General features: G+C 44.6%; 1 protein-coding gene across 1 annotated transcript in view; it reads right to left on the minus strand.

Moving 5' to 3' along the window:
* The window catches only part of ARFGEF2 (ARF guanine nucleotide exchange factor 2), a 557,551-nt gene that overhangs the window by 194,319 nt on the left and 337,746 nt on the right, over window positions 1-25,486 (minus strand). The window contains exon 33 of the mRNA XM_069243445.1: window positions 19,730-19,784. Coding sequence (XP_069099546.1) covers window positions 19,730-19,784 — 55 coding nt within the window. The remainder of the gene's footprint in view (window positions 1-19,729; window positions 19,785-25,486) is intronic.

Below are 25,486 nucleotides of genomic sequence, written 5' to 3' on the forward strand. Positions count from 1 at the left end.
GGTATAAACTGTGCAATTAGGCGAATTTGGTTGTGAATTGCCCAATGCCAAATCTTTTGTGCTAGCAGGCTTAACTGCGTGGAGTGCGTCCCCCCTGCTTGTTTAGATAATACATTGTTGTCATGTTGTCTGTTTTGACGAGAATGTATTTGTGAACTATTATTGGTTGGAAAGCTTTTAGTGCTTGAAAAACTGCTAGAAGTTCTAGGTGATTGATATGCAGTTTTGTTTGATGTACGTTCCATTGTCCTTGTATGCTGTGTTGACCGAGGTGTGCTCCCCACCCTGTCATGGAAGCATCTGTTGTTATTACGTATTGTGGCACTGGGTCTTGGAAAGGCCGCCCCTTGTTTAAATTTATGTTGTTCCACCACAGAAGCGAGAGGTAAGTTTGGCGGTCTATTAACACCAGATCTAAAAGGTGACCCTGTGCTTGAGACCACTGTGATGCTAGGCATTGTTGTAAGGGCCTCATGTGCAGTCTTGCGTTTGGGACAATGGCTATGCATGATGATATCATGCCTAGGAGTTGTAATACCATCTTTGCCTGTATCTTTTGTGTTGGATACATGCGTTGTATGATGGTGTTGAAATTTTGAATTCTTTGTGGACTTGGAGTGGCTACTCCTTTTGATGTGTCTATTATGGCTCCCAGGTATTGTTGTACTTTGCGTGGCAGAATTTTGGATTTTGTGAAATTGACGGTGAACCCTAGTTTGAAGAGGGTTTGTATGATCTGATTTGTGTGATTTGAGCACTGTTTGAACGAATGGGCCTTGATTAGCCAGTCGTCCAAATATGGGAACACATGTATTTGCTGCCTTCTTATGTGTGCAGCGACTACCGCTAGACATTTGGTAAAGACTCTTGGTGCGGTTGTTAATCCGAAAGGCAGTACCTTGAATTGGTAATGTATTCCTTTGAATACAAACCTTAGGTATTTCCTGTGCGATGGGTGTATTGGTATATGGAAATAAGCATCCTTGAGGTCTAAAGTTGCCATGTAGTCGTGTAGTTTTAGCAATGGCAATACTTCTTGTAGTGTGACCATGTGGAAGTGGTCTGATTTGATGAAAGTGTTCACTACTCTGAGGTCTAGGATTGGTCTCAGTGTTTTGTCCTTCTTTGGTATCAGAAAGTACAGTGAGTAAACTCCTGTGTTTATTTGTGTGTTTGGCACTAATTCGATTGCATTCTTTCGCAATAGTGCCTGCACTTCTATCTCCAGGAGATTGGAATGGTGTGTTGTTAAATTTTGTGCTTTTGGTGGTATGTTTGGAGGGAATTGTAGAAATTCTATGCAATAACCATGTTGGATAATTGCTAGAACCCAAGTGTCTGTAGTGATTTCCTCCCATGCTTTGTAATAATGGCCTATTCTTCCCCCCACTGGTGTTGTGTGGAGGGGGTGAGTGACCTGTGAGTCACTGTTTAGTAGTAGGGGCTTTGGGGCTTTGAAATCTTCCTCTATTTCTAGGGAATTGCCCTCCTCTATATTGTCCCCGAAAACCTCCTCTATACTGTCCCTGGTAACTGGACGGTGTGGCTTGTGAGGTGCTGGCTTGTGTGCTTTGACCTCGAAACCCCCCTCGAAAGGGCGTTTTACGGAATGTGCTGTAATTCCCTCTGCTCTGCGGGGAGTAGAGTGCGCCCATGGCTTTGGCAGTGTCCGTATCTTTTTTGAGTTTCTCAATCGCTGTGTCCACTTCTGGACCGAACAGTTCTTTTTCATTAAAAGGCATATTGAGAACTGCTTGTTGAATCTCTGGTTTAAATCCAGACGTTCGGAGCCATGCATGCCTTCTGATAGTTACAGATGTATTAATTGTCCGTGCAGCTGTATCTGCAGCGTCCATGGAGGAGCGGATCTGGTTGTTGGAAATGGTCTGTCCCTCCTCAACCACTTGTTTTGCCCTATTTTGTAAGTCCTTGGGCAGATGTTCAATGAGATGTTGCATCTCGTCCCAGTGGGCTCTGTCATAGCGCGCAAGTAGTGCCTGGGAGTTCGCGATGCGCCACTGGTTTGCAGCTTGTGCTGCGACTCTTTTACCAGCTGCATCGAACTTGCGGCTTTCTTTATCTGGGGGTGGTGCATCTCCAGATGTGTGAGAGTTGGCCCTTTTCCTAGCTGCTCCTACAACGACAGAGTCTGGTGGCAGCTGTGTAGTGATGAAAACCGGGTCCGTAGGAGGCGGCTTATACTTTTTTTCCACCCTTGGTGTGATTGCCCTACTTTTGACCGGCTCCTTAAAGATGTCTTTTGCGTGCCGGAGCATACCAGGGAGCATAGGCAGGCTTTGGTATGAGCTGTGGGTGGAGGAGAGTGTGTTGAATAAGAAATCATCCTCGACCTGTTCTGAGTGGAGGCTTACGTGGTGAAATTGTGCTGCTCTAGCCACCACTTGAGAGTACGCGGTGCTGTCTTCTGGTGGAGATGGCTTTGTAGGGTATGCCTCCGGACTGTTATCTGACACTGGGGCGTCATATAGGTCCCATGCGTCCTGATCTTGGTCACCCTGGCTCATGGTGGTGTGAGCTGGGGAGTGCGAAGGAGTTTGTGCTGGTGAAACGTCAATCACGGGCGGAGGAGAGGGTGGTGGTGTAACTCTTTTCACCACTTTTGGTTGTGGTGTTTGTTCCGTCTGGAACTCCAACCTTCTCTTTCTCCTAATGGGGGGAAGGGTGCTTATTTTTCCTGTCCCCTGCTGAATGAAGATACGCTTTTGCGTATGGTCCACATCAGTTGCTTGTAGCTCTTCCTCAAACCTATGCTTCTGCATTTGGGAGGTTAGCGAGTGCTTTTCTGTATAAGAGCCTGAAGCTGGGTCGCTTGCAGTCTGTTTCGGCATCGAAACTTTGTCTGCGTGTTTTTTCGGCTCCGAGGTGACTTTTTTCCTTTTCGGGGCCGAAACCTCTCGGCGTCGATCTGTTTCGGTGCCGCTGTCTCGGCGTCGAGCCGCGTCGGCACCGGCATCTCGGTGTCGAGGCTTGTCTCCAGCACTTTCTCGGTCCCGAGAAGGCTGCGTGCCGGTGTCTCGACCGGAGTCGGACGATCTCGGCACTGTTTGGGCCTTTTTCGGTGCCGACGGGCGGTCACCGAATTTATGGGTGGAGCCATGGCCTGGTGGCAGTGGCGTCCCCTGGGCCTTGTAAATGTTCTTGTGAGTGGATTTCGACGTCTTACTCACGGTTTGTGTATCGTCGAATCCTTCGGAGTCTGAGTCTTGGATCGAGAAGGTACCTTCTTCTTCCTGTTCCTCGAACTCCCGTTGGGCTGTCGGTGCGGACGCCATCTGAAGTCTTCTGGCTCGACGGTCTCGGAGTGTTTTTCGGGACCGGAACGCACGACAGGCCTCGCAGGTGTCTTCGCTGTGCTCAGGTGACAGGCACAGGTTGCAGACCAAGTGTTGGTCTGTGTAAGGGTACTTATTGTGGCATTTGGGGCAGAAACGGAACGGGGTCCGTTCCATCGGCGTTCTTCAGCACGCGGTCGGGCCGACTAGGCCCCGACGGAGGATCGAAAAACTACCCCGAAGGGCACCGGAGCTCTTCGATCTTCGATGCGGTGTGGAATCAAAGTACGCCGATCCCGAACGCAACAATACCGACAAAAATCTTCCGAAATTAGCTAATTTTCCGTTCCGAAACTCGGAGCGACAGGAACACGTCCGAACCCGATGGCGGAAAAAAAACAATCGAAGATGGAGTCGACGCCCATGCGCAATGGAGACAAAAGGAGGAGTCACTCGGTCCCGTGACTCGAAAGACTTCTTCGAAGAAAAACAACTTGTAACACTCCGGCCCAACACCAGATGGCGAGCTATTGCAGAACATGCGTATCTACAGCGACAGATGCCATCGAACCTAATGTTATCTATTCTCCCCCTTCTCGTCCAAACATTATCTCAGAAAAGCAGGAGTCCCCCAAGGATCATTCATCTCACCTTTGCTTTTCAACATCTACATGATGTCATTACCAGAACTGATCAATGATTTTCAACTCACATGCTACAACTATGCAGATGACACAAATATTACTTAAATTGGAATGCCCCAAAGGCACTGAAAACTCACAAATCTTCAGGTGCCTCTGAGTCGTTGATCAGTAAATGCATTGGAGCCATTACTAACTAAATGCTTCCAAAATGGAAATACTCACATGTGGTGACTGGAAAAATTATGACCCACTGTGCGCCTCGCCTGACTATCACGGACAACCTCCTCAAGTATCCAAGGAAGTTAAAAACCTTGGAATTACCATGGACTCCAAGTTAACAATGAATGGCCAAATGGACAAATTAGCACGAACAAGCTTCATCACCTTGAAGACTCTGCAACGCATCTTCCCCCACCTCGGATTTCCACACAAGGTACAGGCTACTATCTCTCTTGTACTATCCAAACAGGATTGTGCCAATGGCCTCTACCATGGTTCATCTCTATTATGAAAAAACTACAATTCCCATTCTACTACATTCATCTTCAAAATGACCCTGCCTAAGCTCTTCCCTCCTCTACCACATCTAGCTCACCCCAAACCTCAGTTTACAACCATGATCTCCCAAACAAACCTACTAAATTCTCCCTCATTTATCTCACCTTTGACTCATCCAAAACCACTCCTGCTACTATGATCACCCTAACCCTTTCCACAGACTTCCCTCCTCCATCTCTCCTTTACTCATCCCAAGCCTCAACCTATTCCTATAAACTCCCAATTAACACTTCTGGATTCTTCCCTCCTCTAGCCCCCCATTACTCTAGTCAATCCAACTAACAAACTCACATATCCTCTGCTCAAATTAACTCAAACTAATATTGTACTCATATTTCCCTATACTAATCCACCACAAATTCCTTTTTGGTTTCCAGACTAGCGTGCTACTCACCGAAAAGCGCTTCAATGCCTCATGAGGGGTAGTAAGCGCTATATAAATACTATTACAATACAATACAATACAATACCTTTGATAACGATCAGGAGCAAAGACATTACATGGAGTCGGGAAGGTGAGGTGTTGCTGGAGCTGGTGAAGCGTCTATTCCTTATTGCTTCCGGAAGGTGAAGCATCCGTTCCTTATTGTGAGACAGAGAAGGTGAGGCGATGGTTCCTTATGGTTGCAGTTGTGGTGATGCGACATCAGGGGTGAGGGGTCGGCTCCTTACCATCCGGAAGGATGGATAAATACTGCAGGTCAAGCCACAAGGCGCCAACATCACAGTGTCACGATTACACTACGGGGCCACAGGTGCAAAGTTGGAGTCGGGTGTCAAGGACGTCGGTGACATGGCACTCAGGACTCATGCTGTGTTAGGACTTCAGAGGCACTGAAGCGGTGTCGGTCGCGGTTGTTGCACTCAGTGGGGAGCAAGACTCTGGTGTAGGCAGTGGTGCGGAGTCGGACAGCAGAGCCATTTCTGAACTCACTCTGGAATCGATGTACTTAGTTTCTTTTTGGTTACACCAGAACTCACTCCCAGGCGTCCAGGAACTGGATTTGCCACCACTTGGTGAGTCAGAACTCTCAGCAAGAGATCCCAGGTGCTGGAAGATGAAGTCTTTGATGTCCCTGGGACTACTACTACTACTTAACAAGGACAAGTATCTTTACTTGAAGGTGGATGATCCTAGATATCCTTGTCTTTATACACTACCAAAAGTGCACAAGGGACTATCTTTCCCACCTGGTAGACCAATAGTGTCTGGTATACTAGGCCCCACTGAAAGACTTTCTGAATTTGTAGATTGTTTTTTGCAACCCATTGTTAACAATCTCCCATCTTTTATCAAGAACACTACACATATTCTTAGCATTTTGAGTGACATGGACTGGGAAAATAATATGTTACTAGTTACATTGGATGTGGTATCTTTGTATACGTGCATCAATCATGAATTAGGATTGGAGGCCATACGATATTACCTTAATAAAAGATCAGCGAGTCTTTGGCAACACACTACAATGTGAACTGAGATGATTAATCTGATTCTTACCAATAATTTTTTTCTGTTTAATGGAGATTGGTATCGACAAAAACGGGGTGTAGCGATGGGCTCCAAATTCTCTCCATCCTATGTGAATCTCTTCATGGGATGGTTTGAACATAAATGGGTTTGGGGTCCAGAATCAACTCAATGGCAACCCTACATACTATATTGGGGTCGCTATATAGACGACTGCTTCTTGATATGAACTGGTGGGGAGCTTAAATTGGGGGAATTTTTTACCTTTTTAAACTCAAACTCCATGAATGTGAAATTTACTTATCACTTTAGCTCTGTGAGTATTGAATTCTTGGATGTGGAGCTTTTTATTGATAACGGGAAAATTCAGAGTAGATTATTTCGTAAAGCTACAGCATGCAATTCTATTCTTCATGCAAAAAGTGCACACCCCAGACACCAGGTGGTATCAATACCCTTTGGGGAATTGGTTAGGGCACGACGTAATTGTAGTGTGGATAATGAATTTTTAGATCTTGTGGAAGACATGGGTAGAAGATTCAAAGCACGAGGATACTCGATTAAGGTAGTCAAAAGGGCACAATATCGAGCTAAACAATTGGTAAGGGCTGACACTTTGAAAACTAAAGATCATTGTAATGTGGTAGAACACTGTAATAAGGTAATAAGGTTCGTTTTATAACAGACTACAACAATGCCTCTTTGATCCTGAAGAAATTTATGATAAAACACTGGAATATATTACGGCAAGATGAATCATTGAAAGATGTAGTATCAGAAAGGATACTTACATCATATCGGAAAGGTAGGACTCTGAAGAATATCTTGAGTCCTAGTTTTACCTCTACTGTCTCCAAGAAGACCTGGCTATCTTCCCGGGGTACTGGTTTTTTTCAAATGTGGCGGTTGTGGTGTATGTCGTTGGGCATGCCATAAGATCAAGCAATTCTCTACTGGTGGGAGAACTTTTACAATCAATTCGACTATTGACTATAACACTACATATGTTGTATACATTATACGTTGCAAATGTACTAGAATATATGTAGGGAGTACCATACGCCCACTTAAGGTCAGAATTGGGGAACATGTCAGAGTACTTAAAAATTATGATGTAAGATATCCAATAATAGCACATATTGCAACTTGCGATGCACAATCAGCTCACAAAAGTTTTGAATTTTTTGGTATTGAACATATACCTAGAGGTCTGAGGGGAGGTAGTAGGGAATTGTCTTTACGCAAAAAAGAGGCACTATGGATCATGAGACTGAGGGCTGTAGAATCAGGTCTCAACTCTGATAGGGAATTGGAATTCTTTTTGAGAGATTGAAATGTTTAACTCTCCTTTAATTTGTACAAATTGTACTTCAATGTATTAGACTTTTCTTTGATTTCATTATTGTGATACTGTTTATATACTTAACAATTATTACTTGGACGCTCTGGAGATGTTTTGGACCATTGGTGCTACCAACTAAAATTCTCAAACACAAATTATTTAATTACGACATGTTTGCAATATTTCATCTAGGGTACAGTTTTAGATATGTTAATTTTGTTGGTTGTTTACTGAGATGTTGGGCGTGCGATACATATAGTATTCGGGAACGCAACTTCGGATGTCTTCTTTCTAAAATTTGGTGATATTTATAAACAGGTTGCTACTTCTTTGTCATAGCCATATGAGTTGTTTGAGTTAGTGATTGGAATTATCTTTGTGATATACATACATTTTTAAACTGAATATGTAGGCATTGAACTTGGGTATTGGTGGTGGTTATTGCAATATCTTCGGACAGTAGTTCAGTCCATTTGCTTCATGGAGTGCTATCGTCTACTAAGAGTTTATTTGAGTTGGTTACATAATATTATAATAAAATAGGCCATTAACATTGGTGGCTGGCTCCAGACGTTTTCGTTTATATTCTATAAGAATTCCTTTGTCTTACTTCTTTGAACGTGGACGGTAGTACCAACAGTCTTCGCTATAGTTGATTTTTCACTGTTTACTGGGAGTCCTTTTTCTATGTTCATGGACGTCAGTCCTCTTTCCGTGTTGTCGGCAGGATTAGCCTTTTATATGATTTCCGGGTGAACAGAACGCGAGGAGCGTATTCGCGGTGCCGGCGTTGTAATAGATGGATGCCGCTTTCTTTGATATGAGGGTGAGTGGCTGAGGTTATACGTTTTGTACGGTGGGTTTATTCGATTGCATGTTGGTGAAGACCTGTTTCTAGCAAGATTGGGCGTTCTGAGTAGTTGTAGTATTTAACAATTATTTTGCATTTAAATTTTAGCTATTGGACTAATACGGGCTACGGACTTGGACATTGGACACATGGTTGGTCTTTGGGCCATTTAACATAAGGTATTTAAAAGGATTTTTGCTGGTGTTATTTTTTTATTTGAACATCGGTATGTTGTTATATGGATTGACTGCATATTCTGTATATTCTCTGAGTAATTTAAATATCTTCAAGTTTATTCTTGTGTTTTCTTTTCGATAGGATTGGACCTGTGTACTCGCAGTTGACTTGGGGTAGCAATAGTGTATATATGGGTAGACCGTATTGTTGACACCGGTTTTCGGTGTTAAATGAAGGTATTGCCAATGAGCCACTATGATTTAATCATAGGGTCACCATGATTAATTCACTGATTTGGGGTGAATGATTGTTTGTGGAGGACAACAGACTCGTTGGTCATCTAACTTTACTTTCCACCACCAATTTAAATAATGTGCTTACGTGGTGATTTTGGTTATATTTAGGGTCTTGAGAATTTTGAGATAACTAAAACCTATTTTTGACAACTGTGAATCTTATTTATTATTTAATTTCTTTTGATTGGAACCTAAATTTGGGTTTTAAGAAATATGGTATCTCTTTCCTCTCACCTTTTTTTCGGGTGTTTTTGAAACTTTGGGGTTCTAAATTTGGGGTCTTTTTTGCACAACACTTAAATTTGATGTTTGAGCATTTTGGTTTTTAACTCTAATAATTTTCTTACAATTTTTTAGCCCTGAAGAAGTCATTTGGGATGAGATAATCTCCCATGACGAAACACGTGTTGGCTTGAACTGTTCGTTCCATGGATGAAGTATTAAAATATTGGATGATCTGATTGACTAAATCATTTGATTGGACCGGATATTAAGGAACTGTGCTTAAATATTAGTGGACTGTTTCTCTAGAATATTACTCATTTGAGTCAGTACTCATTTTGATTTGTGTAACTATTACTACTGTGGGGTGCCTCAATTTGTCTTTTACAGACTTCTATCAGGAGGCAAGCTCAGTCTAAGCCCTTGGAGAACCTTTGGAAACAGGACGTAGAAAGCAACGTCCAGTCCTTTTACTCCCAGAAAAGAAGCAGCAGGCCAGCACAGCAGAGCCACAGGTAGAGAAGCAGTCCCCTCCTACACCATCCAGCTTTTCTTCCTGGCAAAACGTCCTCAGTCCAGAAGGATTCTAAAGGTGTGGTCTCAGAGGTCCAATGCTTATACTCAATTCTGTCTTTGAAGTAGGCAAACTTCAAAGGAAAGTCTTTGTAGTACGCAAGATCCTGCCTTGGCCGCAGACACACTCCAGGGGGTTGGAGACTACTTTGTGTAAAGACAAGCACAGCCCTATTCAGGTGGAAATGTCAGCTTCTCCCACCACTCTATCCCAGGAAGACCCATCAGGATATGCAGGGCACACCTCAGCTCCAGCCCAACTAGCATCCTGATCCGGACGTGTATTCCACAGCCAGGCAAAAGCACACAATGGTTAAGCAAGAAAATGCCCACTTTCTAAAAGTAGCATTTTAAAACTTGCAATTTAAAAAACAACTTCACCAAAAGATGTATTTTAAAAATGTGAGTTCAGAGACCCCAAAATCCATAATCCTATCTGCTTCCAATGGGAAATTACACTTCAAATATATTTCAAGGCAATCTCAATGTTACCCTATAGGAGAGATAGGCCTTGCAATAGTGGAAAACAAATTTAGCAGTACTTCACTATCAGGACATGTAAAACACCCCAGTACATATCTTACCTGTTACCTGTTGAAAACAGTGCACCCTGCCCATGGGGCTACCTTGGGCCTACCTAAGGGGTGACTTACATGTAGTAAAAGGGATAGTTTAGATCTGGTAAGTGGACGCACATGCCAAGTCGAACTGGCAGTAACAACTGCGCACAGAGACACTTACAGGGCTACTCGTGGGTGGCACAATCAGTGCTACAGGCCCCCTAGTAGAATTTGATGTACAGGCCCTTGGCACACATATTGCACCTTATTAGTTACTTATATATAAATCAAATATGACAATCATGGGTAAACTAATTACAAATACAATTTAGACAGAAAGCACTTGCACTTTAGCACTGGTCAGCAGTGGTAAAGTGCCCATAGTCCTAAAGCTGCAAAAAGAACAGATGATGGTTGGAATGCTGAACAATGCAAAAATTCACCCTCAGTCACAAAGATCTGGGTTTAATCCATCATTCTTTTTCCCACCATGCCACCCCAGTTTGGACCTAGCCTTATGCAAATCAGTCTTGACCCTCTTCCCCATGGGAAAATTCCAGCCTCACCTGCCAGGCCAGGTCCTCCCTTGACTGGAATCAAGCATCCTGGGACCGGTTTCGGGGTATCACCCCATATTAACAAGGCTAGCATGAATCCACTGGTGCAGTAAGCAAGGGTCCCACATCTGGGCATACCCTTACCACTTGGAGCAGCAATTGCAAAAAGAACAGATGATGAACGGAATGCTGAACAATACAAATATTTACCCCCCAGTCACAGAGATCTGGGTTCAATCCACTGTTTTTTTGTCCACCATGCCACCCCAGTTTGAACTAAGCCATATGCAAATCATTCTTGAAACTGCTACCCATGGAAACAGATCAGACTGAACTGCCAGTCCAGGTCCTCCACAATCCAGAAACTGGCATCCTGGGCCCAGTTTCGGGGTATCACCCCTCTTCAGCCACGCTAGCTTGAATCTAGTGACACAATGAGCACAGGACCCACATCTGGGGATACCCTTCCCACTTAGAGTGACAACTGCAAAAAGAACAGACGATGAACGGAATGCTGAACAATCAAAACATTCACCCCCAAGACACAGAGATCTGGTTTTAATCCATTGTTTTTTTGCCCACCATACCACACCAGTTTGGATCCAGCCATATACAAATCAGCCTAGGCCCTGTCCCCAAGAGGAACAGACCAGCCAGAACTGCCAGGCCAAGTCCTCCCTGGACTGAAAACAAGCATCCTGGGACTGGTATCGAGGTATCACCCCTCATCAGCCAAGATAGCTTGAATCGACTGGTGCAGTGAGCACAGGACCCATGTCTGGGTATATCCTTCCCAATTAGGGTGACAACTGCAAAAAGAACATACAATGAACAGAATGCTGAACAATGAAAACATTCACCGCCAAGACACAGATCTGGGTTTAATCCATTGTTTTTTTGCCCACCACGCCTCCCTAGTTGGAACCCAGACAACAGTGAATCAGTCTTGACCCTATTCCCCATGGGAATAGTCCAGGCTGAACTACCAGGCTAGCTCCTCCCTGGATCAGAAACAGTTATCCTGAGACTGGTTTTGGGGTATCACCCCTCATCAGCCAGGCTAGGGCTAGCCTGAATCCAGTGGCACAGTGAGCACAGGACCACGTCTGGGAATACCGTTCCCACTTAGGGCAACAATTTGAAAAAGAACAGAAGATGGACGGAATGCAGAACAATGGAAACAATCATCCCCAGTCACAAGGATCTGGGTTTAATCCATTGTTTTTTGCCCCCCACACCACTCTAGTTTGGACCCAGCCATATGCAAATCTGTCTTGACCCTGTTCCATGCCAAGAGCTGACAGATCTAACAGTCTCTTCGTCCCCTAAGTCCCTCGATGTGCAGGTCGGTTTTCCTCAGCACTGGTGCCCAGACTGGACACAAAAGCTTTGGTTGCTGCAACTGCTCCGCTACCCAGGGTATTGGTAATGTGGGGCTCGTGGAGGGATCAACGTCTCAAAACTCACTGAGGAGACAGGCCTGACCTCCTTGGGCTTTGGTGACCTCTTCCTGGTAGCAAGCTCCCTCTGTGGATCTGATGGTCAGTAACAAAATGGAAAGGACAGCTACTTGCGTTGCCTGCAGATGAAGGGGAGTAGCTCCTCGTCTCCTGGTTGATGAGGCACTGGGCAGTCCTCCAAGGGTTCTGGGGAATCTGTCCAGCTCCTAGTGAAGTTAGTCCAGTGATTGCCAAAGTACAAGCAGCCTGGCAGGGTTTTGTGCAGGTCTTCAGTTCTCTGTCTCTTCAGTCTGTCTTCTTGGTGCCAGAGGGGCTTCTAAATATTCAATTTAGGTGTGTAAAGGGGAGTGAGCTTTTATAGCCAATGGACTATTACCCTTATGGTCACTACACCCCCTAGATGACCACTTCCAGTGGGCATTACCTTGTCTCAGAATTCCTAATTTCACCATCCACAAGATGGCGAAATTCTCCTTTTTGTGTTCACTTCACGCTGCCCTCCTCTATGGGGTGTGTCCAAGCTGCAAATGCAGCACGCCTCCTGAGGAACAAGTTACTTACCTTCAGTAAAGATTTATTCTAGTGCAGATTCCTTACTTTAGAATTTCCCCAGGCATCAGACTGGATCTGGAGATTTTTTCTTCAAGCGGTACACTTGTACGCCGTCAGGAGGTGTCGGTTGACTCCATGTCCATTGTTGGCATCATGGTTGCTGTTAGTTTCTTTTCACGACTTTCCACGCCAAAGCGCGGAGCAATGAAGAACACTGAACTGGTGCGCCAGACTTAAGGCTCTTAAAGGGGAGTCCATGTCCCTAGAAATCAGTTGGCAGGCAGGGAGGATGGGTGGGTCGGTAAGGAACTAGAATATGTCTCTACCAGATAAATCGTTACTGAAAGTAAGTAACTTGTTCATCTGATAGAGATTTCAAGTTGCAGATTCCTTACCTTAGAATAGATACCCAAGCAATGACATCCTCGGAGGTAGGCTGTGAACCAAAATCATACTAAAAAGTCCTGCAGGACCAAATGACCAAAGTAGCCTCTCTGCAGACCTGAAGTCCAAGAAGTAATGTTTAGTAAATGTGTGCAATGATGCCCACATTGCTGCCTGGCAGATGTCCAGGACAGGAACTCCAATTGCTAATGCTGTGGTAGCAGCAGTTGCACTGGTTGAGTGAGCAAGCAAATCCGCTGGAGGTTGCTTCTTTGCCAAAGCATAGCACATTTTGATGCAGAGAAGCAAGCTTCTGCACCGCCTTCCCATTCTTCGCACCAACATACCCAACAAAGAGTTTATCATCCACCCGGAAATCTTTAGTGTGATTAGGATAGAATGGCAACGCTCTTTTTGGATTCAGACGGTGGAGTCTCTCCTCCTCATGAGATGGATGTGTGAGTGCGTAAAAAGTAGGCAAAGCAATGGATTGGTCTACCATGAAAAGGTGTGACAACCTTGGAAAGAAAGAAGGCCCTTGTGCGTAGTACTACCTTGTCAGGATGTACAGACAAGAATGGAGGCTTGGAAAAAGAGCCTTAAGCTCACTCACTCTGCCATCAGAAGTGATAGCCACCAGAAAGAAAGTCTTGAGGTTAAGGAGCCGCAAAGCACAATTGTGTAAAATCAAAGGGAGCACACATCACGTACGTGAGGACAAGACTGAGATCCCACTGAGGCATGATAAATGGAGTGGGAGGATTCAAGTGGGTTAGACTTTAAGAAATCTACCAGCAATAGGGGATTTGAAAAGAGAAGGTTGATCTGGCAATCTAAGAAAGCCGAGATAGCTGATGAGTAGCCTTTAAGAGTGCCCAAAGCAGAACCTTGATGGCCTAGTGAAAAAATGAACAGGAGAACCTCAGAAAGCAGGGCAAAAAGAGGAACAACAGACTTGTCTGTGCACCATGCCACAAATTAGTGCCAACAACAGGTGTATTCCGTTTTGGTGGAGGGACGCCTGGCTGCCAAGATAACATCGCAGACTTCGGACGGAAGGTCAAAAGCCGTCAAGTGCCACCACTCAAGCTCCATACAAGAAGGCAGAGACTGGACAGGTTTGGGTGAAGAACCGTCCCGTGCTGCTGCGACAGAAGATCCTCCCGAAGAAGCAGTCTGATTGGAGGATCTGTGGCCATGCTCAGTAGCTCTGGGTACCAAACTCTTCATGCCCAGTCCGGAGCCACAAGAATGACTTGGGCCCGGTCGTTCTTGATCTTCTTGGGAACTCTGGGCAGAAGTGGCATTGGCGGAAAGGCATACAGGAGGCCTGAGCTCCACTCGAGAGCCTGATTCGAAAGCCACCACTGCAGATCTTTCGCAGTTCACTCTGAGATCTAAACCATGTCGGCGAGAATACCCTGGAGCTGCGCCCATTCCAGGTCCCACTGCAGAGCCTGCATATGCCATCTCGCATTTGGTACTAATTGGATGCAGAAGGCCATGAAGCCCAGCAGCCTTAGAGTCATTGTCAACCAAAACCCGGGATAGAGGCTGAAACTTTGGACTCCTAGCCCGAATATCCCGGAGTCGCTGATGGGAAGGATAGGCCCAAAGTGTGCTGTGTCCAGAACATCTCAGTTGAAAGGAAGCATCTGAAAGTGTGACTTTGGCATGTTTTTACTGAACCCCAGTGAATGCAGGAGGTTTGCCGTAGTCTGAAGGTAGGAGACAACTTTCTGGGGCATGTCTGCCTTCAACAGCCAGTCGGCGAGGTAGAGAAAGACTGAAATTCCCGACCTGTGCGGATGAGCTGCGACTACTGCCATCACTTTTGTGAACACCCGAGGGGTGCTGGTAAGGCCGAAGGGGAGCACAGAAAACTAAAAGTGCTTGTGACCTACCACGAATCGTAAGTAACTTCTGTCGGCAGGCAAGACGGGATATGAAAATAAGCGTCTTGCAAGTCCAACACCACCATCCAATCTCCTGGGTCCAAAGCAGAAAGGACCTGAGCCAAGGTGGGCGTTTTGAACTTCTCCTTCCTGAGGAAGAGATTGAGGGTTCCGAGGATAGGATACAGGCCCCTGTACTTCTTGGGCACCAGAAAATAGGATGAATAACAGCCACAGCCTACTTCTGGCGCAGGAACCCTCGCTATGGTCCCCTTGGCCAAAAGAGCTGTAACTTTTTGGCCGAGAAGTGCCAAATGATCCACTGTTAGAGGGCCAAATGATCAATCAATCAGGGGATTCGTAAAGCGCACTACTCACTCATGAGGGTCTCAAGGCGCTGATGGAGGCATGGCACGAGGGGAAGACCCAAAGGGGAGGGAGTAGCTCCTTCGTACAATCTGCAAAACCCACGTGTCCGTTGTGATGGATTCCCAGTGGGGCAGGTGATGGCTTATCCTGCCACCAACTGGTCTGTTGTGGGGAGACGGACTAGGAAGGTTTGGTGGCTGCAGCTGGGGCAAAGATGGACTGCGCAGACCTCTGGTTCCCTGTCCCACAAGCCCGTGGGATTCCCTGTCCCAGGCTGTGCAGGGGAGCCCTCCATGTCCACAAATGGGGGAAAGATGGACTGGTGGGGGCGAGGGAAAGTGGAAGGTCCAAGGGACCAAGCATTAGCCCGGGAGTCCTTGAATCTCTCCAGTGCAGAGTCTACCTTATCTCTGAAGGTATGAGAGCCATCAAAGGGCATGTCCATAAAGGTCTGTTGGACATCCCTCGAAAAACCAGAATTTCTTAACCAGGCGTGGGCTCATAATGCCCCCGCTACACCGATCTGCCCAGAGAATCAGTTGTGCCGAGACCACATCTTAAGGTGAACTTGGCTGCATCTCTCCTGTTGGCAACAGCCTAAGAGACGATTGCATGGACCTCCTCCGGGATCTGTGGCAAAACCTGTGCAACCATGTCCCACAAGGATTGGGTATAACGGCCCAAAATGCATGTGGTGTTCTCCAACCGCAATGCCAGACTCGAGGAAGAAAACATCTTCTTCCCAAGATTAGCCAGTCTTTTTGATTCCCTAACTGGTTGAGCGGAAGGGAATGCGCCAGATGAGGAGGATGCCTGAATGACCAAGCTCTCGGGCGTGGGGTGTAGGGTCAGGAATTTAGGGTTGTTCGGGTGGGTTGATGGCAGCGAGTGATTTTCCTATTCACAGGAGCCACTGTGCTGGGTCTGGACCAGGTACCCAATAAGACATCAGTGAGGGCTTCGTTCAATGGAAGGAGAGGTCCCAAAGCAGAGGATCTGGGCTGAAGCACCTCAGTCAGGAGATTAGTCCTGACCGCAACAGTAGGCAGCACAAGGCCGAGGAGCCCAGCCACCCTACTGACCACCATGAAGTAAGAAGCCACCTCCGCCGTAGCCACAGTAGGAGGAGACAACATGCCAGTGTTTGGGAAGGTATCAAGACCGCTGGCGTCACCCAATTCCTCAGCCCAGTCCATGTTCTGCACATCTTGCTGGTATTCATAAGGGTCCAGGGACTCCTCCAATCCTTCCTCATATTCATACTCAAAGTAAAAAGGGTGCACATCCAACCTGGGGTGGCAAGGCCCCATGGAAGTCAGAATCGGCATTGACAAACGCCGTTCTGACTCCGGGTCGTCAGGTATTAGGATCGGGTCAACGACGATTGTGGGCCCAACCGACATCGAGAGCGTCGACGACTTCACCGGCACCAGGGAAGGTCTTGATGGTAAGACCGGCGCAGATCCGGAGGTACCCTTGGTGGCTAGAGTTGGAGCTGCTGGCGCAGAACCCAAAGAGCCCCCCCTTCAAACCCTCAGGCCCCAAAGGCACCATAGAGGAGTCGGACTGCCCAAATATAAGGCACATGGCCTCATAAAATTCTTTTGGATGGGCATGGGTCACTTCGGCTCCTGGAAATGCGGGGAGGCGTGGAGCGGACCCAGAAACAGGCTCCACGGACGGAGGCCTAGAGCGTCAAAGCTCTTTCCACATCACGTCATCCAAGCAATGGGGTGAAGTCAAAGAATGGCTAGCCTTTTTCGACTTCTTCTTCTTACCCGAATGTCCCGAGGATTTTGAGGACGAGTGGTAATGACTCCGTGGCCGGTCTTGAGGCATTTCTTTCGCGCGAGACCGGGAATGATGCAGGGTTGAACGTCGGGCCGCCATGAGCTTTAGGGATCGCTCCCTCAAAGCTTTCGGGTGCATGGCCCGGCACCCAGAGCACGACTTCGTGTTGTGGTCATGCTGCAGACACCACAAACTGACCCAATGCGGATCCGTAACTGACATCATTCAGTGACAATCCTCGCAAGGCTTGAACCCAGTCTTCAGGAACATCCTAGATGCACCAAAAGGTGCCAGAAAATTCGACAAAAGTGTTTAGGACGGTCTAAAAGTGACAAGGGTAGCTCTTTAACAGATCAGCAAGTTGCGCGGAAAGAAAAGAACTGACGTCACCCTGCCGAGGTGTGCCTATATTCGACCCTGACGTCATCACAGCAACCACAACGCCAACAACGGATGTGGAGTCCACCGACACCACCTGGTACAGCTCAAAGACAAAATCTCCAGATCCAGTCTGAAGCCTGGAGAAATTCTAAGGTAAGGAAAGTCTCATTCAGATTATCTATTTTCCCACCAGTCCTGGTGTTAAAGGGGCCTCAGGGTAGGGGGTTGCCTCTCCCAGGTCTGGGGGAAGCTAGGCTCACTAATGAAAGGTGGCAGGGACTTTGAAGTCCCTGGCTTTGCTATGCAGATTTACTTACCATCCTGTTGGAGAAGGTGAAAAACCCTCTTGTCAGAGCAGGCATTTTTCCTGACCTTAGAGATCAGGGCCTGTCACCTCCAGGGGGTAGGAAACTCATTCGCGGCATCAGGCTGGTCGATACGAGTCAGCCAACATACTAGAGGAATAGTAGGTTTCAGGGGGCACCTCTTAGATGCCCTCTGGGGGCATGTCATAATAAATCCAACACTGACAAGAGTGTGGGTATATAAAGATGAGATGTTTGATACCAAACACTATTATTTTCTATGCAGCCATCATGTAGCTGGGTCACTTGTGATGACCAGTGTCCAATATATGTTCTAAGATGGCTGCCCGGTCACTGGCAATATCTAGTAATAAAACTAGACATCACAGGGGCATATCTGCTCATGCAGACATGCCCTTACAAGTATTATGATGTAACCTGCCTGAGGGCTCTCAAGGCCTCCTGTAGGGGTGACTTACATATAATGCATGCAGTAACCTTGGCATGGCACACAATGAAAGTGCCATGTTCTGTTTTCACTCAGGGCTTGCAACCTGACACGCAGTCTGCAATGGCAGGCTGACTGCAATTTGTGTTTGGGTCCCTAAAGGTGACATAAGATATGCTGCAGCCCTTGGGGACCCTCTTTAGTACGCATGCCCTAGGTACCAGGGTTACCATTTACTAGGGACTTTCAGGGGTGCTAAATTCCTTTGCCAATTATGAAACAATCAGACATACCTTCTTTTAAGGGAAGGAGCACTGGCACTGATGTCTGGTTGGCAGGCCTCAGTGCACTAGTTGAAAACCAGCATCCTGCAGTTCTAAAGAAGGCAACAAGTGGAGGGACATTTGGAAAGAAGTCCAGTTTCCTACACCGCCCTTTCAAGTGGACATCCCTGCCACACCAGGAGAAGATTCTCAAAAATGACTTTGACAAAAGGTACAAAAAAAAAAGCCCAGTCAAAATTTGACTGGGGGTAGCTCTCTTTGCATCTGGGGTGACTGGCGCTGAAAGCAAAGAACTAACATCAGTGCACTGGGGTGTTGCCTATATAGACACCTTGCATGAAACTTCCGGTGCAAAAGACTCCAGGTGGAGCTGAACAACGCCACCTACCAGCTCAAAGGGGTACTACTCACGATAAGTTTTCAGATCCAGTCTGATGCCTAGGGATAATTCTAAGGTAAGGAAGCTGCGGCTAGAAGTCTCCATCAGATATTCACACATATAAGGGATAAAGTATCCTCTGATGTACAATATAAGGGTACTGCAAGTCTCTGAGGAGTTCCATAACCATATAGATGAACAAGGCCAACTGCAGATTTACTTTATAAAGGTATGGAATTCAGAGGTGACTTGCAATATTCTTACGTATGGCAGTGGGTACTTTATTCCTGATAATACTTGGCCACACAATCACCTTTCCCAAAAACCACTCAAAGCCTTGGTGCATATCTCTTTCACATGAAAGAGAGAGCATGTTTGCAGACATGAAGAATAAAATTGTAATCTCTAGTGCAAAATTATATACATAAAAAGTCTCTTAGATATTAGTTGCAAAACTATATTAAAAGCAGTTTAATACAAGTTTGGTGTTTTTTAAAGGGGCAATAGAAACATACAAACATTCTACATTTCTATTGTTATCCAAGGAGAGCACAAAATTAACATGTTACTAAAAATAGTTCCTTTCGTCTTGTTAATGTACAGCTAGAAAAACAGAAAAGAAAAAACAGTGACATATGCTCTGTAAACAGCTACTTTAATTATGCTCTTTGACCTGATTTGTCTTTCCCCTCAGCTGCTGGTTCTGGCAGATGGCAACATGATGTAATAACTCAACACTAATAAATTATCAAAGTTAAGTTCTGACATAATTTCTTTATAATCAGTGACTGGGTGCTTCACAAGCCATCAGTTATAAAGAAATTAGAGACTTATTCTTATACAGGGATTGCATAATGTTTTATAATGAGATAACGGGAATCTTAAAGCCTACGCTAGGGGATGCTGTTATAAGAAAATAGTAAAAGAAAAGAACTTACAAAGTGCTTTTCTGAGTAATCATCCTCCATTACCGATGGTCTCCACGTAAGTAAGCTAGAAAAACATGTGCACTGATCAGATATACATTTCCAATCATTACAATGAACATCAAATATAAAATGAGCTAAAATACAATTGTAATACAGCACACCAGAACAATTTGGGGACAAAGAGAAGCAGAGTGATCTAGATTAATTAACATTCAAATTAATATATCATAAACCACGAGGCAGAGGTCACAAGTACTCTGAGTCAATATAGGACTTTAGTACATGTTGTCCATTGAGTTTGTTTTATAGTGACTATTTATTTTTTAAGTTGCTAAGGTTTTTTTAAAATATTTAAATGTTTATTGAAAACAGTGAGTGAAATATTCAACTATACTGTTGGTTGTCTGCAGTAAAAAGAAAAGAACAATACTTCATTAAGAAATTAAGAATGGTGATTTATTTTATACACACTTTTTCTGTAGAAGGGAGATATTGCTGAAGCTGGCCTTTTCAAGGTGCAGCTAAAATTGTTATTGATTGAAATTAGAAAGTTTAGGTTTTGTTTACCTTTCAATAATAGATCATTGTTAAAATAATGGACAATAATAAGAGCCAGTGAAAATTTGTGATTCTGTGGCTTTTACTACATACCTTTGGATTACAAAACCTTTCTAGGTTTCACCAAAAATAATGTTTTTAACTGAAAAGGATCAAAATATAACTGCTAGGGAATGTGTAGCGTGAAGAAACATAAATAGCCATTTGTTGTGACATAATTTAGGTAACGCTGTTGCATAATTTGGTCCTCCATTATCGCATAATACTCGTGGTCGTGACAACGGTAACAATCTGCGGAGTGATTTCAGAGCTGTTTTTATTTCTTTGAAACCCATGAAATATTTGCCAAATTTATCTGCAAAACCTGGGTTTTTATACCACTGCATTTTCTGCAATAAGAGCACCCAATAGATAATATACAGTACATGTGTAGAGCATTATAATGCTATTTATTGCTATTGTCGAATGCCAGACGGGCTGCGACATGCTACAGGCAAAGCCTTCAGAGAGTCATGGTGCCCCTTTCCTTCTTTAATAATGGTAATAAGGAAACCCGTTACTTATCTTGTAACTACCTGTAGCCCGTAGTGCACTAGATTCACATGCTTTGTAAACTCCTGTCATCTAGTGTTGGCTGTGGATTTTGCTAGTTTTTTTTCTTTTTTCTTTTTTTTTTAAACTACAAGTTTCTGTTTCAAGGTCATTGGTGATCATACTCAGAAATCCACAACTCATATGAACAAGACTCCACTTCAGATTGCAATTATTTTTCACCTAAGAAGTGAATTAAAGTAAGTGGAGTGCAGAAACCAAGCAATAATTAATTAATTAAGTAATTCTGTGCAGATGCACTGTGAATGAAAATATAATGTCATTAGTGTAAAGTATTTGTGTCTTTCGCTCGCATCCGGGGACGTGGGAGGTGGCATGTAAGTGTACAGCACTACAAGCTGCAAACAATTACAAGGTAAGTAACATTTTTTCGTTCGTAGTGTAACTTATAGTTGCAGATCACATGCTTTGCATAGACTTCTAAGCAGTGATTTCCCACAAGCATAAGTGGCAGATATTTGGAATGTTTTAAGAGCTGTCTGCCTGACCTATGACTCTTGTCGAGCATGAATTTTCACACAATGTTTCATGAACTGCGTGCTATGGACAATGTAGAAGCTTTGCAGACATATGTAAACAGTACGTTTCCTAGGAAGACCTCTGTGGTTCCCTTCTTGCAAGTAGAATGTGCTCTAGTGTGTTTGGCATCTGTCTGGCTTTAGCAAATGGGTTTTTGCGAAAGGAACAGCTGCTCTGTCTTGTAAACAGATTCAGTACAGTCAATGTTATACACTGGAGTGCCTTTTACGTTTAATTTATTCAGGGCTGTTTATGCCATCGACAGAGGTTGCAGAAACAAAATATTTAAGTCAGTGGCATACATGACATGAAATGGAGAGGTAATGTTTGGCAGGAAACATAGATTTGTCCTCAAGACAACCTGATCCTTATGAACTTGAATGATAATCTTTTCCACAGAAAGCAATCACTTTAATAAATTCAACTTTCCATGAAAGGTACTGCTTTTGACAAGAATATAAGGGTTCAAATGGCTGCCCCATAAGTTTTCTGAAGACCACAATAAGACCCAGGTTGGGACCGATGATGTCCTTGGAGAAATTCCCTATCAAGGCCCTTCATAAATGTTTTGATTGCTGGGATCCTAAAGAAAGATACATGCTGTTTTGCAGATAGGCAACAACAGCTGCTAAATTAAATCTAATAAAATCTGACTTTTGTAGTTGTAGCAGGTAACAAAAAATTTCCTGAAATGACGTTTGCAGACACTGCTTCCATCTTCCCATACAGTAATGAACGGACCATTTCTATTTTCCAGTGTAACACGTTCAAGTTATGTGTTTTACAGCCTCACGCAAAATGAGCATTCACATTGTGGAAGTTTTAAGTAACCAAGTGCACGACCTCTGGTACCAAATAGTAAAGTTCATTTGCTTGAATTTTGGTTGTCTCAGTTCGCTATCTGATGTTGTCAGGACAACAGCTCACAAGGGAAACTTTTTGTTTATGTGGACAGATATTGCTGGCAGTGCTGCTTATTAAGGTTGCCTTTCCCACATTGGAGCCAAGAGAACGAGTGTCATGGACACTTTTCTCAACTTCCTCACTCCATATGGAATCAGGGGTAATGGAGGAAAACCATAGGCAAATATCCCTGACCAATTCATCCAAAGTGTGTGGATTGTGGATGTGGGAACCTAGAGGTGAAGCTTGGACACATTCAGTAGTTAAGTGTTTGAGTGCGGGAGTCCCTCATTGCCATAAGTAGTTTATAAAGAAACGGAGGAATCATCTCCCACTAGCCTATTTATTGATGTGTCTTGCATAGCAGGTCTGTAAAGTTGCCACTCACCCCTGGCAATTGCTCCGATAGAAGCAGAATTTGGCGAAACTGGCCCCTGCCATATCAAATGTGACAATGCAGACAGCTAAGGTCAATAAGTGCATATGATCATCATCCCAAACAACTTTACGATTGTTGTCACTATTACAGGATGTCATATTTGCCAAAGTGGGCGCAACCTCTGGAATGTCCTCCCTTACTTTCTCTTAGTTGGGTTAGGCACCAAATATGAACATGTTTTACATTGCCCTTAAAAAGGGTTGTATCAGCGGTGAAAAGAGCAGAGACTTTTGGCACAGACTGTGAAATCTAATCAGTGTTAGACGACATAGCTGTTTTAGAGTGCATACTAGACATTGCTGGTAGCTGCTGTTCTTTATCATCTTATTATCCAAAAACGGAAAGCACAACTGGAACTGCAGTGCATGTGTGCTGCAGCCACTGCTAGACACTTGGTAAAAACTCTTGAGGCTGTTGTGACCGCAAAGGGTAGAACATTCAGCTGGTAGTGTTGTTCACTTACCACAAATCTGAGGTAGACATAAGTGGTGTGCCGGATGAATGAGAATGTGAAAGAAGGTATCCCTGAGATTGAAGGATGACTTATGAACTTCTGTGCATATGGCAAACTGCTCTCCTGAGCAGTGGAATGAAGTCCTGCAGGGTGGTCATCTGATGGTAGGGTGGGATGTTCGATGGTGTGGCATCAAACTCCATGCAGTACATTTGTTGGACGACCAACAAAATACACTTGCCTGAGGTTACTAACTCCCACTGTGGAAGGAATAACCTGATTCATCTCCCAATAGGTATTGTATGATTGGGAGGATTGGTGGGTAGGTCACTGCTTGGAGGTAGATGAACACTGCTCATGGCTGTCTCTACCTTTCACCCTGAAACCTTCACTGGTGAAGGTCTTTTGGACTTGTCCCTCTTGAAATGTCTGGTGCTGATGGAAACCATGATGCTGCTGTAATTTTGTTTTCCATCACTTTGTCCCACCGGAGCCAGAATAGGTGTTCACCATAAAAGGAACGTTGATGGCATGCTTTTGGATCTTGGAATAGAAACCAGACACTCACGCCCAAGCAAGCTGTCTGAGGATGATACTTGTTATCAGCTCTCTGGATTCTGTGTCCACCAATTCCAATGAATAGTGAATACTGGCATTTGAGGGGATCTTGTCCTGTTTACTAACTCTGCATGTTTACGACAGGCCTCAGGGAGGTGTCTGACTAGCTTCTGCATCTCCTACCAGTGGTACTAACAGAGTTGCTATTTGCTGCTGTGTTGCTTACGCTTCTACAGGGAGTGCAGAATTATTAGGCAAATGAGTATTTTGACCACATCATCCTCTTTATGCATGTTGTCTGACTCCAAGCTGTATAGGCTCGAAAGCCTACTACCAATTAAGCATATTAGGTGATGTGCATCTCTGTAATGAGAAGGGGTGTGGTCTAATGACATCAACACCCTATATCAGGTGTGCATAATTATTAGGCAACTTCCTTTCCTTTGGCAAAATGGGTCAAAAGAAGGACTTGACAGGCTCAGAAAAGTCAAAAATAGTGAGATATCTTGCAGAGGGATGCAGCACTCTTAAAATTGCAAAGCTTCTGAAGCGTGATCATCGAACAATCAAGCGTTTCATTCAAAATAGTCAACAGGGTCGCAAGAAGCGTGTGGAAAAACCAAGGCGCAAAATAACTGCCCATGAACTGAGAAAAGTCAAGCGTGCAGCTGCCACGATGCCACTTGCCACCAGTTTGGCCATATTTCAGAGCTGCAACATCACTGGAGTGCCCAAAAGCACAAGGTGTGCAATACTCAGAGACATGGCCAAGGTAAGAAAGACTGAAAGACGACCACCACTGAACAAGACACACAAGCTGAAACGTCAAGACTGGGCCAAGAAATATCTCAAGACTGATTTTTCTAAGGTTTTCTGGACTGATGAAATGAGAGTGAGTCTTGATGGGCCAGATGGATGGGCCCGTGGCTGGATTGGTAAAGGGCAGAGAGCTCCAGTCCGACTCAGACGCCAGCAAGGTGGAGGTGGAGTACTGGTTTGGGCTGGTATCATCAAAGATGAGCTTGTGGGGCCTTTTCGGGTTGAGGATGGAGTCAAGCTCAACTCCCAGTCCTACTGCCAGTTCCTGGAAGACACCTTCTTCAAGCAGTGGTACAGGAAGAAGTCTGCATCCTTCAAGAAAAACATGATTTTCATGCAGGACAATGGTCCATCACACGCGTCCAAGTACTCCACAGCGTAGCTGGCAAGAAAGGGTATAAAAGAAGGAAATCTAATGACATGGCCTCCTTGTTCACCTGATCTGAACCCCATTGAGAACCTGTGGTCCATCATCAAATGTGAGATTTACAAGGCGGGAAAACAGTACACCTCTCTGAACAGTGTCTGGGAGGCTGTGGTTGCTGCTGCACGCAATGTTGATGGTGAACAGATCAAAACACTGACAGAATCCATGGATGGCAGGCTTTTGAGTGTCCTTGCAAAGAAAGGTGGCTATATTGGTCACGGATTTGTTTTTGTTTTGTTTTTGAATGTCAGAAATGTATATTTGTGAATGTTGAGATGTTATATTGGTTTCACTGGTAATAATAAATAATTGAAATGGGTATATATTTTATTTTGTTAAGTTGCCTAATAATTATGCACAGTAATAGTCACCTGCACACACAGATATCCCCCTAACATAGCTAAAACTAAAAACAAACTAAAAACTACTTCCAAAAATATTCAGCTTTGATATTAATGAGTTTTTTGGGTTCATTGA

Source organism: Pleurodeles waltl, chromosome 7 (genome assembly GCF_031143425.1).
Source record: "Pleurodeles waltl isolate 20211129_DDA chromosome 7, aPleWal1.hap1.20221129, whole genome shotgun sequence".
Lineage (NCBI taxonomy): Eukaryota > Metazoa > Chordata > Amphibia > Caudata > Salamandridae > Pleurodeles > Pleurodeles waltl.